This window comes from Pelodiscus sinensis, chromosome 6 (assembly GCF_049634645.1).
Source record: "Pelodiscus sinensis isolate JC-2024 chromosome 6, ASM4963464v1, whole genome shotgun sequence".
NCBI lineage: Eukaryota > Metazoa > Chordata > Testudines > Trionychidae > Pelodiscus > Pelodiscus sinensis.
In genome coordinates this window covers 81694262-81711226 of record NC_134716.1, presented here as the reverse complement: position 1 = coordinate 81711226, position 16965 = coordinate 81694262, and the positions used below count along the sequence as shown (strand labels likewise).

Sequence of the window (16965 nt, the reverse complement as noted above, 5' to 3'; positions counted from 1 at the left end):
TTATATCATATAAAATACCTCTCTAAAAATTGGCTAATACTAGCTTCTAAATGAGCAAATTAAGAACTGAAAAGTTCTTAAAATCCAGTGGCATCACACTAGTCTTCCATTTCTAAAAGGAAACTGTTCCGAGCAGTGCAATAAGATATTTCTTACAGGACTTGTTTTTTTTTTTTTGTTAAATGATCCAATAGTGAAGAACTATAATAGTAATACAGGCAGTCCCCGAGTTACGCGGATCCGACTTATGTCGGATCCACACTTACCAACCGGGCTCTCTCGCCCCGGAGCTCGCAGGCAGCGGGACCGCCCAGAGCGCAGCGGTCCTGCAACCTCCACCTCCGGGGCGAGAAAAGCTGTTCCAGGTGCCCCTGGTCTGCTGGGGACCATCTCCAGCAGACCAGGGACACCTGGAGCAAACCCAGGGAGGCGGAGGGGTCCCGCGCCTCTGAGGCTTTGCTGTGGCAAAGCCAGGGAAGTGCGGGACTCCGCCGCCGCTGCCGCTTTGCTCCCGGTGCCTCTGGTCTGCTGTGGACCGTCTCCAGCAGACCAGGGACACCTGGAGCAAAGCCGGGAGGCGGAGGGGTCCCACGCCTCTGAGGCTTTGCCAGAGCAAAGCCTCAGAGGCGTGGCACCCCGCCGCCGCTGCGGCTTTGCTCCCCGTGTCCCTGGTCTGCTTGGGGGGGGGGGGGGCGCAGCTAGTGGCCCATCCCCCCCCCCCCAGCAGACCAGGGAGACGTGGAGCAAAGCCCCGGGCCTGTGGTAGAGCAGGTGGGGCGCTGCCGGTTGGTCCCGCAGCACCGCTCCTCGGCGCTATTGGACCGACCCGGCAGCACCCCAGCTGCTCGGCCCCAGGAGTCCTGATTCAGCCGCTCCTGATCAGTTTCAGCAGCGGCTGAATCAGGATGCCTGGGGCAGAGCAGCTGGGGTGCTGCTGGGTTGGTCCAATAGCGCCGAGGAGCGGCGGCGCTACTGGACCACCCCAGCAGCACCCCAGCTGCTCTGCCCCGGCGTCCCCAAGTCAGCCGCTGCTGAAACTGACCAGTGGCTGACTACAGGAAGCCCCTGCCCCGGGCTTCCTGGAATCAGCCGCTGATCAGTTTCAGCGGCAGCTGAGTTGGGAATGCCTGGGGTTCTTAAGTTGAATCTGTATGTATGTCAGAACTGGCGTCCAGATTTAGCCGCTGTTGAAACTGATCAGTTTCAGCAGCGGCTGAATCTGGATGCCAGTTCCGACTTATATACAGATTCAATTTAAGAACAAACCTACAGTCCCTATCTTGTACGTAACCCGGGGACTGCCCGTATTCTGTATTACTATCTTGAACATAAAATTTTCAATTAGGTACCTTTTTGCTTTTTCCGAGATTTGGGTGGTTTCTTCTCTCTTGAACTTCGTTTTTTAGGAGCTCTTTGCTTCCTCTTTTTTTCATCTGCCAGTACCTCTTCAAGCAACTGGGCAAAGAATTCGAAGTCAAACGGTCGCTTTTCCTCTGTCCAATTTAAAAAAAAAAGTGAAATATAAATGGTTTCACAATTAATCAAGTTATTCTTTAAGCTTCTGCTTTTTTTGAACAAATAGCTCAGGTGTGATTTCCATAGCAAACCACCACATTCTATGCTGCATTTCATGACCAGTCAGTATCTTTTACACAAGTTGCACTGAAAAGCTTGCAGAGACCAGAGGTAACAAGTATTAGGCATACAGAAGCTCAGTTTTAAAAAAAAAGTAAATGAAAAACCCTTGAGAGTCTAAGAGAAAGTTTCACATAATCACTTGAAAAGTTCTGACTTATGACAAATATTCAAGCTGTATCAACATCAAATTATGAAACATTGCTAAATGAAGTAGACACTCATTTTCATGAAAGTAACAGTGCTATATATAAAAGCGACAAGGAGTCCTGTGGCACCTTATAAACTACCAGATGTATTGGAGCAAAAGCTTTTGTAGGCAAAGACCCACTTCGTCAGATGCATTGCTTTTGCAGATCCAGACTAACACGGCTACCCCTCTGATACTTCGTACTAGCTATAAAGTTCTTGTCATTCAAGATTCTTAGAGTGCTCTACAATTATTAACTAAATGGATATTCATCAGGTGACATCGTTTCAAATGGGGAATAATAATTAACTGAGTCACTCTGAGATACATAGATTTTATGCTTAACCCAAATCAGACACAAAAATCAATAACTCAGCTGGAACTGAAATCTAGAAATTGTACTTTAAGTACTACATTAACTTCTAAATTTCAAGTCTTTGGAACCAACATCCTAGAAGTGGGCTTTGCCCATAAAAGCTCATGACACCATCTACATTTTTGTGTTAGTCTCTAAGGTGCAGCAGGACTACTCACTGGTTTTTAACCTATTGTAGAGTTAATTTATTGGCTCAAACTAAAGCACACAAAAATTGCATATTCATAAATAAATTCTTCTGATTGCGTGGTAAGTAAAAACTTACTGAAAGCTTTATCTATCCTCCATCCATTTGCTTTTTCCTCACGTTTAAACTTGTTCTGAAAAAGTATACATTTAAAATATATTAATCCTTCTCAATTAAGCAAATGATACAGTACTACAGATATAAAAGGTTGCAAATTAGGACAAAAAAAATACTCAAACAGGGCTTGACAAATGGCGGTGAAAGCCGCTTGCCAGCCTTGCAATGCGCATGCGCAAGAGCCGCATTGCACATGCGTGCGCCGCCGGTAAATGGGGCGCGCAGCTGCAATCTACTCACCATGGGCGAGTAGATTCTATTGTTTGTCGAGCCCTGCTCATAAATAATGGAAATGTTTCCCACTAGGAAAAAGTTGTAATTAACTGTAGTGAGGCTGAGTGGCCTCCCACAGACCCAAAAGGGGAGGGACCACTCCAGAGCCAGGCCGTGCTCAGCCCCTACCACTGGAAGTCAGTGGAGGAGACAGGAAGTTTAAGAGGCAGTCTGGGAGCTCAGATGGGCTGCAGCCGCTGAAGGAGCTAGATGCCTCCTACCTGCTCCTGACCTGGAAGGCTGCCACAGGACCCTGTTATGCTGAGGACTGGCTGATACTGCCAGAGTCACCCACAAAACAAGCTCCAGAGGAGTTGCCCTTGGCCTTCTACCCAGATGAACCAGAAAAATCCCTACAGACCCAGGTATGCCTCATGGGGGAAGACAGAAAGTAGCCCCAGCAACTAGACAACCATCTCGTTGAGAGCTGGCCTCTACCACTGTTGGGGCCCAAGTCCCCGCATCTGCCACCCCACATTTGAGGTGACAGCAGTATTTCCCTTCCATATGCCAGGCGGCCTGCATCTCCCTACACTGAGTGAGGACACTATGCTCTAACCCTGCCTGAGCTCCCCTAGACTGTGTTTGATGTTCTCTAAAACCCTGCCTGAGCTCACCTCATCTGAGATCGGGTGCTGTACCCTGCCCTGAGCCTGGAGAACTTGTTGACCTGCCTTAAGGGTCTGAGCCCTGAACTATTTGTTTGTCACTTGGCTCTGAGTATAGGCCCAAGAACCCAGATTCTGGATAGTCCCGCCCCAACTATGGGCTCTGGTCACTCTTTGCTGCTCGGCCCAGAGTACAGGTCCGAGACCCAAACAGGCTATCACTATGCCTCACTCACTGACCTGAGCTGCAAGCCAAGCGTCACTCAACTAATTCCCCAATTGTGAACATTGCCCATGATGTAGTGATGCAGAGAGGCCTCCCACACACCCAAAGGGAGAGAGGTCACCACAAACCCACTACACTATCACTCATTTAATTTACAATTATATGGGCTTCAAATTAAAAAGTTTAACTAATTTGCATCAGCTCAAGAAACATTTTATACATTTCAGGCATTTTATTTTGGATAGTAACTACATTCTGGAAATGGAATGTTACTGCAAATTTTACCCCAGAACCAAATAGCATTGAAGTAGGGATGTTTAAAATGTTAACTGATTAAACTATACGTTTAACCGGCCTGGCACATCATGTTACATTGAGGGGTCCCCTGGAGCAGCTACCCCGCCCACAGTGCAGTGGGCTTGGCCAGGCCGGAGTGGCAGGCCACGGAGAGGGAGCTACTCCAGCCTAGGCACCAGTTACCCTGGTAAGCATGCTGGTAAGGCAATGCTTACCAGGTAACCAGTTAACCTTTTACATTTCTAATAGAAAGTTATTAAAATACTGTATAAAATAGCATGCAAGAGGTTGAGAACAAAAGCAATGCTGACAGTTGCACGGGTAATAGTCTCTGCTTTATTTACCTTAATCTCCGTTCTTGCTCTATGAGGAAACAGTTGACCTATTAGAGAAAAGTCTGTTCCCACCATGCTGATAGCTAAGAAGAACATGTCAGTTTCTGTAACAAAAATATGAACACACATAAGTATTTAATGCTATCATCCTATTTACTATATAACCAAAATCTTTACATTTAAGTGAGAAAAAAATATGTATAGCCCATATATTCAAACACAGAGCTAAATTCCAAAGTAAAACCATCTCCTCTGTACTTCTGCAAACCACAGGCCATTACATTTCACCCAGCTACCCCTGTATTCAAAGTTATTGTTGCTTGAGTTTGCTCCAATTCTAAAGCTTCCTGATTTTATTGAGGAATGCTATATCAAATGTTCATCTAGGTACTTACAGCATTTGTGTAGCTTCTAAGCACCTAACAAGATGAAAAACATATCAAGCTAATTATTATAATTTTATTTTATATATATAAACTTGAAACTATTCATTGATTTTTCCCTACCCTTCATACTCCAATACACTAAATATCAGCATGCCTCCTGAAAAATATTCTCCTCGTCTCATGACTTAAGAGGGGAGAAGTGATTCAGGTACCATCAACACTACACACGCCAATAAAGACCAGTATAGTGACAATTTTTTCTGTAAAACGTAATGTAATTTTGTTAATGAGCAAGCTATTAAATCAGGAAGATAAAACACAGAACATCAACCTGCATCAGGATTTATGATCATGTTCTAAGAGTTTACTCGAAATAAGTTGCTTCTGTGGTTATCAAATGCTTCAAATTAAAATCAGTTTTTAACCACCTAGCACAAGGGTGGGCAATAATTCCAAGATTTCAGAAAGTGGTCAAGGGTCACACTTTTCCATGAAGGAGATGCAGGGTCTGGGACAGAGGTTGGGTACAGAAGGAAGCTTGGGGTCACGGATTGGGGTGCATGCGGGAGAATGGAGTCTGGGTGAAAGAGACCGTTGTGACATAGGGCAAGGGACTGGAGTGCAGGGATTTGGGATGTGACATAGGGTAGGAAGGGATTGTGATCTGGGGCAGGAGATTAGGGTGCCAGATCTGGGAAAGGGTAAGGGTGCAAGAGGGGGGCAGAGGGTTTGCGTATGTTGATTGGGGAGCAGAGGAAGTGAGGGGCTGGGGTGCCAGAGACCGGCTCTGGCTGGGAGAATTACCAGCCAGGAGCCTTCCTGTTTGCAGTGCTAAAGGCTTGCAGAGCTTAAAACATTTCCCAGTCAGCCAGCCTGCTTGTCCAGCCATGTGCTTTAGTGAATAACTGAGTTGAGTAGAGGGGGTGTGGTTCTTTTTGGCAGCCTATTAGTCTAACAAGCAGTTCCCATTGGCCAGTTCCTGGCCAGAAACCGACCAATGGGATTGTGCTGGGTGCGGGGGCAGCTCCTGAAGCTTTCCCCCCTTCACTCCAGTTTTGAAACAGAAACGGGGCCCAGCAACCGTGTTTGAGTGGCATGCATGGCTGTGGGGCAAGCAGGGTAGCCTGCCTAGGGCTCCCTGCTGACTCCACAGGCCAGATCCAGTGGCTTGGCAGCCCGGATCCAGCCCACAGGCCTGACCTAGAAAACCAATTTCCTCTATACTATGCCTTGGTGAACAGTATACTTCGAAGTTAAATAATGAATGTTCTAATCAAATAATTTAGCTTCCACAATTCATATAATTTTGGTCTATGAATAACTACTCACTAGAAAATGTTGAAAATATTGCTGAGGTTTTATTTTATATGTAATTACTTTAGAGCTATTGTAATTTTATAGTAATGTTTTGTACTCATCCAAAAGCAGGATTGATGCTATGTTTAATTAAAAATAAAGCTTTGCCACTAATCATTTTCTCTTGCATTTCACATTCAAAAAGTTCCTTCATCTTTAATGAATAAGCTAATTTTTGTTTATGTATCTTGGAAATGTGTTATTTTTGAGTTCTCAGATTAAAAGAATGCTAATAACTATGACATTTTCGGCTTAAATTACTGTGTGTTACTTTTTTAAATACCTTTATTATTACTATTATATCAATAGTCAAAGAATCCAGATTTTTAAAATAAGCACACACTGATCTCACTGGTTCGGTACAGAGTACTAGATCAACATTAATTCAGGAATTTTAATTATCTTGTTCATTTCAAATACAACCACAAAATGGAACAATACCTTGTTGTTTTTTTAATTGCTCTTTATTTGCACAATGTAATGGTGCTCCAAAGAGTGAGAGAGAAAAATCAGAAATGGAACACCACAATCTTCAATGCAAGAATTTGAGAAAGTGTTGTCATACCAGGGATGTAAAATCCTGGGTAACCACAGACAAGGGCTGCACAGGAGGCATTGCTAGAGCAGCCCCTACCTCTGATGTACTCTTGCCGGAGGCCCCACAGGAATAGGGGAGCTGCTCCAACCCTACCAGTTTATAAGAAACGGTGAGCATCACCTGTTAGGTTAACTGGTAAGCATTACCCTTTTCACATCCCTATCTCATACACAGTGCTATCACATTTTGCTGCCAGCAAATAATAATGGCTAAATTATGGTAGACACAAGCATAGTGTACTGCATCCACAAAACTTAGGTTTACATATAGTAGGACAAGAAGCAATGGACTCAAATTGCAGGAAGGGAAGTTTAGGTTGGACATTAGGAAAAACTTCCTGTCAGGGTGGTTAAACACTTGTAAACTCCAGAACTGGAGATTTAAGAGCAGGTTAAACAAACATCTGTCAGAGTGTGGTGTTAAGTCTTTCTGTGAGTGCAGGGGAGTGGATGTTATGACTTCTTGAGGTTCCTTCCAGTTCTAATATTCTCTGATTCTCTGCAAAGGCAGTACAGTACACAGATCTCTCACACCATTTATTCCTATACCATGTTAGAAGGACTATGAGTGTAACTGTTGCCAGATTAGGAAGTATACATGATTTAATATGTGGTTTATACAACCCAGTCCCCAATCCCATAATGACCATCCTGTCAGAGGCAGATTTGAGTGGTATTTCCTCTTCTGGAATGGCAACAAGCCCATTATCTCACTGGCCCATTATTTCACTGGGTGTAGGGTTTCCTAAGTAGGCCTAAACTCGTATAAGCTAGAGCTTGATTCATTAAAGCCCTCATCCTACAACTTATGTAAATAAGTGATTAACTCTCCATACAAATAGATGAATCAAGGTCAATGGAACTACTCATATATAAAGTTTAGCATTCGCAGGATCAAGACTTTAGTCGTCTATAAGCTTAAATCTTGAAACTAAAATATACCTACCTTTATTTGACCATGGTTTGGTATAAAAACTTTTCCTAAAGCTGGAATAGGTAGTTGTGGAGCCACGTTCAAAGATAGGATCATTTTCTTCTACAACACATGACCCTTTTGTCCTTAAAACTTCTACAGTTAAACTGGAAAGAAAGCAACCCAAGAACATCAGACATAAATAGTGTCACTGGAGCAATAAAAACTGAAGAAACACACTATCTGTTGAGACCTGCATAGATTAAAACTCTTCCTGCAATATTCCATTTAGTCAACCATACCCCTCATTTGGAACCAGAAGTATACAATGAGGCAATGCAGTACAATACTGAATTAAATGTCAACTACTAATACAGGGATCATTTAAAAAAAGACTTGACAAGGCAAGAAAACTATATGTGCTTGTTTAATTTAAATTCAGATGGTTAAAAGTAGCATCTTTCTTCTGCAGTGAAGTTTCAAAGATATATTGAATCAATGTTCAGTTTTAAACTTCTGAAAGAACAACTGTAATGTTTTGTTCTGAGTTACGAATATTTCAGAATTACAAACCACCACCATTCCAAAGGCATTCATAGCTGAGGCTCTATTGCAACTGTTCACTTTAACACAGGGGCCCTCAAACTGTGGGTCAGAACCCTACAGTGGGCTGTTATCCCATTTTAATGGGTCACCAAGCATGGTGTTTGGCCTGGGCTCAAAAGCACAACCCTAAACCCCACTGCCAAGGCCTAAGCTCACATGCCCCTTGATCAGAGCACAAGTTGTTGGGCTTCAGCTTGGGCTCTCCTACCTGGGGCAGGAGAGCTCAATTGGGCTTGGTGTTTGGTCTCCTCTCCTGGGATTGTGTACTAATTTTTGTTGTCAGAAGGGAGAGTCACTGTGTAATGAAGTTCATGTTAGAAATACAGAACATACCTACATTAACATGTAGTATGCCCCAATGTCTCCGATATGTTTGTCCAATTAATCTTGAACTTTCTAAGAAAAGTGTTTTGCAAGGTAACACAGAAGCAATTCTTCGTTTCCTTTTGACAGTTCCAAATTCTTATACCAGGACTTCCCTAAGCTCGTGTAACCCAAATACTAACCTTATAATGATGCACTGTGGATAGCCCTACTTTGCTATCCAACCTGGAACTAAATTACAAGGTTTCATGTAAAATTATGAAACCAGATAGTTAACTCAGTGAGCAGAAGCTACACTGTTAACCAATCTGGAAGCCAGACAATTAATCAAACATAGCATGGGACTCAGTTGCAGAATACCTTTCTTCATCCAGAATAATTGAACCATCTTCTGCTACTTTCACTCGAGGAACCAGAAGAGGACCATCATTCTCCTCCTCTTCCTCTGGCTCAGCTTCAGCCTCCTCATCTTCATGATCAGGAGCACTTCTCTCTTCTGGTCTACAATTTTGGAAGATTAACACTTTAGCACATACACACAAGTAGCATTTTCTTCTCATCACTATGGATCTGCTAGAATACCCCACGCATTATTCATCCCCATGTTAATCTGAAGATTTTTTTTAAAAATGCTTTATAAATAACATGTCAGTTCACTGGATACATATAAAATTAACATCAAACAAATTTTAACTAACTGGCTGCAAGAATAACTTTCTTGGGATTATATGTACCCAATAATTATTATTTTTAAAAAATTATGGAAATAATATCAAACGTATTGCCATGAACAACAAGATACTCATCACAACTAAGCTGTCCCAGAAAGTCTGTGTAAATAGATTGCTTTCTAGATTCTGCTTCTGAACAATTTATCTAGTGACCACCATTTTTTCCTCCATCTTCCTACCATCTAAAATAATTCATTTAAAACAAGGGGAAAAATTTACCACAAAGCAAATTAGGAATCAGACAGTCCTTTCTATATTATATATAAAAAATTTACTACTTTCCCAACAGAAAGGATTATGACTTTAAGCACCATAGAAACAAAGGCTTACTCTTTCATTTGGACCTGTGTAGAAGTCTTCTCGGTTTTCCTTTCTTCTGCTAATGAAGACCTATTAACAAATATCAGACATACAACAATAGAATAAATTAATGCATCAATGACTAACAGAAATAAGACACCCCTGAAATCTGTGCCGTGTCCAATTGGAAGGCAAAACATCTTTACTAGGGCACTCTCTTTATGCCATGCTAGTGCATCATCTAATGCCATAATCTGTAAATATCACTAAGTGACTTGAGCAACTAGAGATATATAGTTCAGGAAAATTAGTAGAAGAACCTACTGTCATTTTACTGAATCCATCACATAACATTGTAGAACTACGCCAAAATGCAATAGAGTATTCTTAATTTGTGCCAGCAAGTTCTATATAGACCAACAGATGTGTAACTTGTTAGTGTGCATCCCATCCATGTAATACACACTGCTGCTCCATGAAGACATACCACAAGTCCTTTGATCTCAGACCAGTTACTAACAGTGCCACTACTACCAGCACAATTGGCAACAATGTTAGCAAAGCTTGTAGAAATGCCAAACTTCCAATGGATATGCAAATTGTACTACCCTATTACTCCTAGGAATGGTCCTTCCAGGGAGGGATTATATTCTCAGAGCTGTGACATTATTTCTGTGCCTTGTTCCACACTACACATGGTTAAGGATACAATTTAGTCATGAAGCTCACAGATTGTGATGTTACTGGACCTCAATGTTTTCTGTTTCAGTTGTCATTGGTGGGAGTTAAGCAGAGGCCATGTACCACCCTACAAACCCTGTGGCCAGAGCTGGAGCTGTGCGCCCCCCCACCATTCCATGCGCTCAGCGCCATGGCTTTAACAGAAGCCAGAGCCACCCTTGTGTCCCCCAATCCCATGGTTTCACCAGGGTCTGTAGCGAGAGGTATTCCCTCCCCCATGGTGGTTAGTTAGCTCATGGGGATCCAGGTGTCATTCCTTTCCTCCTCCTCCAGCTTGCTTCCCTCTGTTATTTTTAGTAAAATTCCTAGGTCTGGACTCCTGTGAAATATTGTTTATTGCCTGTGACCTGTGCATGACTTTTACTAAAAATCACTGTGACAAAAGTCTTACAATACATGCATGGAACACCAATAGTCCAAACTGATACATATTATCACTCCCCTCTCAATCTCACTATCTCTGCCATGATGCCTATTAAAATCAGCCAATTTATGATGGCTACATTGAAAGGAAACTTTCATCCTAAAATTAAGGAAAATTCAAACATAAGTTCATGTATATTTCATTTTTATCATCCCATTCTTCACTTATTACATGTCTGTTTACATTGAAATACTTCAGGGTATGGACCATGAACCATGTCTCCATTTGTTTGTACAGAACTTAACTCAAGACCCTACTCCCGACTACAATACAAATACAAAGTAATAGCGATACAGTATTCACAAGCTTATCCTGCCACTACTCAGGCTTTTATCTGTTCTACAGATAAACATGACTTCAGTATTCAAGACTAGCTGTATAGTACTTTTCACATAGGATTAAATGAGTACACACAGACAAAAATAATTTACCTTTAAAAGAACTGTACTTACTTCATAGGATTGTTTTCTGGCAGGTAGTATATTAAGTCTCTCATTGTCATTTTGGAAGGATCTGGTGGAGTTTTTCCTTCAATTATTGTAGGTCTATTTTGCCATCTTTTCTGCATACCAAATACACATTTATTTAGATTTTTCTTTACTTACAATCATGTTAGAGAAAACAAATTGTGTAACTTATTTACAGCATCCCTTTCTCAAAGACACCATCAACCTCACTTGACTTGGTTTCTCAAGAGATGTTATGCTCTGAGTGGGTTTCAATGTGTAGATCCAGAATCCAAGACACTAGTGTCAGAGACTAGAACAACTGAGTTGTGCTAAATCAAGAAGCCTAAGGCTCTTCAGATAGTGTTTTACCTTTGCCTAATTCAAAATAAAACACATACAGGCAGTCCCCGGGTTACGTCAGTTCGACTTAAGTCGGACTCCTAATTACGAACGGGGGGGGCACAGCTAGTGCGGGGTGCCTCCCCCACTGTCGCCGCCTCTGGCGGCGCGGGGAGCGCTTCCCCCCAGCAGACCAGGGAGACGCAGAGCTAGCGCCCCCCCAGTAGACCAGGGAGATGCGGAGTGACTTTTCTCACCGCAGAGTACGCGGGCGGCGGGACCGCCGAGATGCGCCGCAATCCCGCCGCCCGCATCCTCCGCGGTGAGAAAAGTCGCTCCGCGTCTCCCTGGTCTGCTGGGGAGGGCGCAGCTAGTGCGCCCCCTCCCCCCCAGCAGACCAGGCTTTTCTCGCCGACGCCTGGGGTAGAGCAGCTGGGGGGCTGCCGGGTTGGTCCCACAGCGCCGAGCTGTGGCACTACTGGACCAACCCAGCAGCACCCCAGCTGCTCTGCCCCAGGCGTCCCTAAGTCAGCTGCTGTTGAAACTGACCAGCAGTGGCTGACTTGGGAGCACCTGGGGCAGAGCAGCTGGGGTGCTGCTGGGTTGGTCCAGTAGCGCCGAGGAGTGGCGCTGCAGGACCAACCCAGCAGCACCCCAGCTGCTCTGCCCCAGGCGTGTCCGATTCAGCTGCTGCTGGTCAGTTTCAACAGTGGCTGAATCTGGACGCCAGTTCCGACTTACATACAAATTCAACTTAAGAACAAACCTACGGTCTCTATCTTGTACGTAACCCGGGGACTGCCTGTATTTCCACAGGATTGCAGCTGCTGAGTTCTCATATAAATGATAGATTCAACTTCTAAAAATGAACTGTTAGTTAAAAAATAGTTAAAAGCACTTTTAGATAACTATGAATGCTCCTGACCTGCTATTGTGTGTGGCTTTTTTCAATTATTGTTGTTGGCAGTGAGAATAAGGACTTGTTATAGTATATGAAACCATTTTTTTAAAAATTAATTTTCAAGTTGATTTAGCCACCTAAAGGAAAACTGCTGCCTTTTGTCCCCTTCTTATATTTGTCTTCTTTATTGAAACATACAAATCTTACATTGTGCTGCTCTACTCTGTTTTCATTAGACTCTCATGAGGTTGAATAGTTATTAAATGTTAACATCCTCAAAAAATAACCAACATTCACCATTTTACAGTTGAGCTAATAGAACAATAGAAGTGAAGTGAGCTGTCCAAGGTAACAGAACTGAGTCAACGAAGTTGACTACATAACAAAAAAGCCAAGTCCTCATCCCATCTGCTGTGATTACTAATTATAAAAGTATATAGTAAAAACAAATCAGCATTCTGACTGACATGTTAGCTGGGGTCTTCAGATGAAGGTCCACTAATAGAACCGCCCCATCACCATCTTAAAAAAAATTATCAATTTTATACCAAAGAACACTCACTCCTTGTGATAGTATAAGAGCTACTACACCCTGCACAGGTTGCCAGTACAATGCTGCTGACATCACAGTCGCTTTAAAATAGCAGAACATACTGGAATTGACCCACAGGGACCTGGCAAATGTTGATCCCCTTTTCCGTTTCTGATCTGCCCCAAGTGCCAAAAGCAGGACCTTACCATCTTCTCTTTCTTCAGCTCTTCTTTGAGCATCTCTCTTAACTTCTGAGCTTTGAGGATTCTTTCACGGTCTGAGCACTTTTGTTTATTTTTTGTTAGAGGTGGTTTTGTATGTGGCATTTCCCCCTGTGTGGGTCTCCCTTGGGAGGGTCTCTCCTTGAGAGGGCACAGTGAGTTCTTCTGGAGAACTTCATCATTTTTTAGAGCACTTACACTCACATTTGGCTCTCGGCTCACTGATTTTTTAAGTGGAGAAAATTGTGGCACTTGTGGGACAGGTGTTTTCTTTTCAGGCAACATGGGAGACTTTGGAGAGCATTCTGCATTGGTCTTTTCTGATTCCTTCTGAAGTGAAGAGTTACCATTAACAGAAGACTGAGGTATTTGTTTTTGAGAAGACTTTGATACTGAACGTTGTGCAGATGGAAGTGTAACTCTGGGTTTTGCCAGATTAGGCATAGTGGATATTCGTTTTCTTCTCTGTAAGGGTGTATCTGCAGGTTTTTTAACTTCGTCATCATTTGCACCACCAGTCTTTTCATCTCTGTAGAAAATTAAAACATATTTTACTCTAATCCTTACAATCATAGTTTTGCTACTTTTAAGATGGCATTGAGTGGAGTACATCTAAAGCCTAAATACAGTACTAAAGAAAAAATATTACTATTTGAGAACCTTACCCAAGAACCCATATTTAACCAAACCAAAACACATTGAATGCTGCCTTGTACATTAAGAAAATATTCAATCTTCCAAAAATAAGAGTCCTCAAAACAGTATTAAGTTCATAGCAGTTGTGATTAACATTTAAGTAGTCAGACTCGTTTTTTTATGAAATGCTCTTTACCTTCAGTCTCACCATACCTGGTGATCTATAAGTGTAATAAAATACTGGAGAATAGTTAATGCCCAAAATTGAAATTGTATAAAAGTGTTTAATAAAATCAGATGTAACAACTGTTTTTACAATTTTAGATGTCAGGAAAAAGTCTTAATTTAATCAAATTCCTCTGCAGTATTTGCAACCCAAATATATCACTATGTAAATGCTTAAAACCCTGAGTGAAACTGACAAGAAATCACTCAAGTTTCACTGTCTATCTATACCAAGTATAGTCAGCAGCCTTTCCTAGGTGAGTACGATTTTAAACTTTTATTTAAAATGAAACTATATTTTTCAACACTTCAAGTTGCAAAGACAGTATTCCCAACACAAACCAAAGTGCAAACCAAAGCACTGTTATCTTCCTAACTCTGCAGACCAGTCCAGTGCCTCAACTGCTGATCATTGCTTGGTCAAGATACAGCAGCAGGGACATTAGATAGTGTGTAATTGAATAGTGCTGTAATCACATTAAATAGCTACATGACTATTCGATAGTCCCTGGGGACAGGGCTGGAGTCAGTGTACTCCGACTCCACACCCACAAAGTCCCCTGTCACTGCAAGCAGCACAGGTTGGCAGGCAGGAGCTTCTTTCGAGAGGATATGGTTTAAAAAATGATCCCCTGCACAGACAAGTTCCTGCCTGCCACCCTGTGCTTCCGTACCAGAGACAGCAGCATGGGGCAGCAGCAGCCTTTATCAGAGGCAGCAGTGCAGGGATGGGGGGTGGCAGGCAGCTCAACAGAATCTGGTACTCGTGGGGAGCCATCTTAAAAGCTGACTCCTCACAGGCACCAGCTCCTGCCTCCCCCAACCTTGCTGCCTCTGATATGCGGGGAGGCGAAATGCATGTAGTCAACGGGATTAATTGATAAGCCCAGGCTTATTGGTTAATTGTGTAGTCATCTACACATTGACATCCCTATACAACAGTGGTGAATGAAAAGATTTTTTTTTTTATTAAGACTTGTGCACTTTTTGTGTTTCTGAATGATCTATAAAGGAGGCCTGGAAGGTTTGTCCCTGGTTGTATTTTTAACTTTCAAAGTATCAGGAATGTCAAGTCTGAATAAAAAACAATTCCATAAAATGTCAGGTATATTTTTCAAACTCTGAGCTAAAGTCATTTAGACACTTTAAAATGGACAAAGTACTAAGTGATTTTAATCGAGACTGTTTCTTTAACTCTAGGTGTAAATCCAAGAAAGCGTTGTTCATCCTAATTCATAAACAGCCACCAAAATTGTGGTACATAAAACTGTTTTCTGCTGTTTATTAATGCCCCTCCTCAAATTAGGGATATGAACAAGTAGTCGACTAGTTTCTTTCCCCCACCCCTCCTTGCTGCCTCTATCAGAAAAAGGGTGCTTCAAAGCAGCAATGCCACATGGAGCCCAGAGCCTGCCACTTTGAAAGACTGTGTGTAGCCCAGGTCTTCAGCTGGCCCCGGGCTGCATTTGGCATTTCAAAGCAGCAGTGCTGCATGGAGCCCAAGGTCAGCACTACTGCTTTGAAACACTGCATGGAGCCTGACACAAATTGCATCAACTATTCGATTAGCCCATTAATTTAAATTTAACCTCCCTACCTCAAATTTCAGTGTTACACGACTAGAAGCAGTATACTTTTCTTACACTGTATGCTGATGACCTCCACCATTGATTTCAATGGGAACCATGCAAATCAAAAGCAATATCTAGTCACAGATTTAATCATCGTTACAGTTTCTAGTGCTCTATGTTTGTAAGGTGTGATAGAAAAGCAGATATGATAACTTCCTAGGGGCTACTGATATACTAATAGAAATAGGTTTGTACTTATAAAAAAGAAAATTATTCAGCCCTTGGGAAATCAACACTAAACTCCAAAGTACTAATTTCAACCATAAATATTAAAGTTGCGGCCCAATCCAGCATTGTTTTCCACCTAAGAGAACCCCTGAACCTAGGCAGGTATCAGTTTACTTCAGGCTCTTCTACACGATGTTTATCATTGCAAGATTGGAGACTATGATATAAAGTAATAATATATATGTACAAAAGATACCTATAGACTAACATTTCCCAAAGTGTGGTCTGCGGCCCAGTACTGGTCCTACTGTTAGAAAAGGAATACTGGTCCTATTAAAAAACGAATACCAGTCCTTAGAAAAATTATCGCGCACGATCCTATTAATTTGTGTGATGGGGTAACAGCACTCCGCGCAGCTGAGCGCAGCAGCGTGGCCCTCTTGGGAGAGAGCCTGCCACTGCGGCGTCTCTGCCAGGCATGCTCCCGAGTGGTGGGGCTAGATCTGGCGGGCACTAGGGCACAGAGAAAAGGCTGGGTGCTGTGCACACCAATGCAGAACGCCCAGCACCAGACAGCGCTGGCCAATAAAGCGGCCGGGATTTGGGTCGAGGGGGGTGTGGAACAACCCGCCGGGTGCTGTGTACAGTGATGCAGAATGCCCGGCACTGGACGCAGCTGGGGGAGCCAGCACCGGCTGATAAAGCAGCCAGGATTGGGGCCAGGAGGCGGGGGGGAGAGGCGGAACAACCCTCCAGACAAGTAGGGCCAGCAACACAATTTATTTGCATATTCATCATTTGCTTAATAAATATGCAAATAAATGTTACTGGTCCTCCAAAAGCTTGTGAATGGGTTTACTGATCTCCAATATCAAAAAGATTGGGAACCACTGCTATAGACATTTATTTCTAAACCAAGAGCTGGTATTCGTTGCATTCTTCATAATCTTAGACATAGCCAATAGTGCCCTCTCATCCTGCAGTAATATACATTTCTCAACTTCAAACACAACAAACCCAAGCCAATGAGGGAACCACCTTCAGACAAGAAAAAGGTCTCCTGCAATAAAGGGAGACAAACGCGGAAGAAGTGTTGGGCACTTGACAGCTTCCAAGCACTGGAGCTGCGGTGTGAAGCACAATGTGGAGAGCTGGGGCACGTAGGCTCTTGCCCATGATGGTAAAGAGGCAGCTCCCAGAGCTTTCCAGGCACGGGGAGCCGATAGGAGTGAGTGAGATTT

At 42.9% G+C, this 16965-nt stretch overlaps 1 protein-coding gene across 3 annotated transcripts in view; it reads right to left on the bottom strand.

Annotated features, from left to right (window-relative positions):
* BDP1 (BDP1 general transcription factor IIIB subunit) overlaps positions 1-16965 on the bottom strand; it is a 91519-nt gene that overhangs the window by 74035 nt on the left and 519 nt on the right. For all 3 annotated transcript variants that reach the window (XM_075932237.1, XM_075932239.1, XM_075932238.1), the window contains exons 2-9: positions 13050-13593; positions 11075-11184; positions 9488-9547; positions 8787-8927; positions 7530-7663; positions 4254-4348; positions 2467-2521; positions 1350-1493 (exon numbers count right to left, since the gene is read on the bottom strand). In XM_075932237.1, coding sequence (XP_075788352.1) covers positions 1350-1493; positions 2467-2521; positions 4254-4348; positions 7530-7663; positions 8787-8927; positions 9488-9547; positions 11075-11184; positions 13050-13593 — 1283 coding nt within the window. The remainder of the gene's footprint in view (positions 1-1349; positions 1494-2466; positions 2522-4253; positions 4349-7529; positions 7664-8786; positions 8928-9487; positions 9548-11074; positions 11185-13049; positions 13594-16965) is intronic.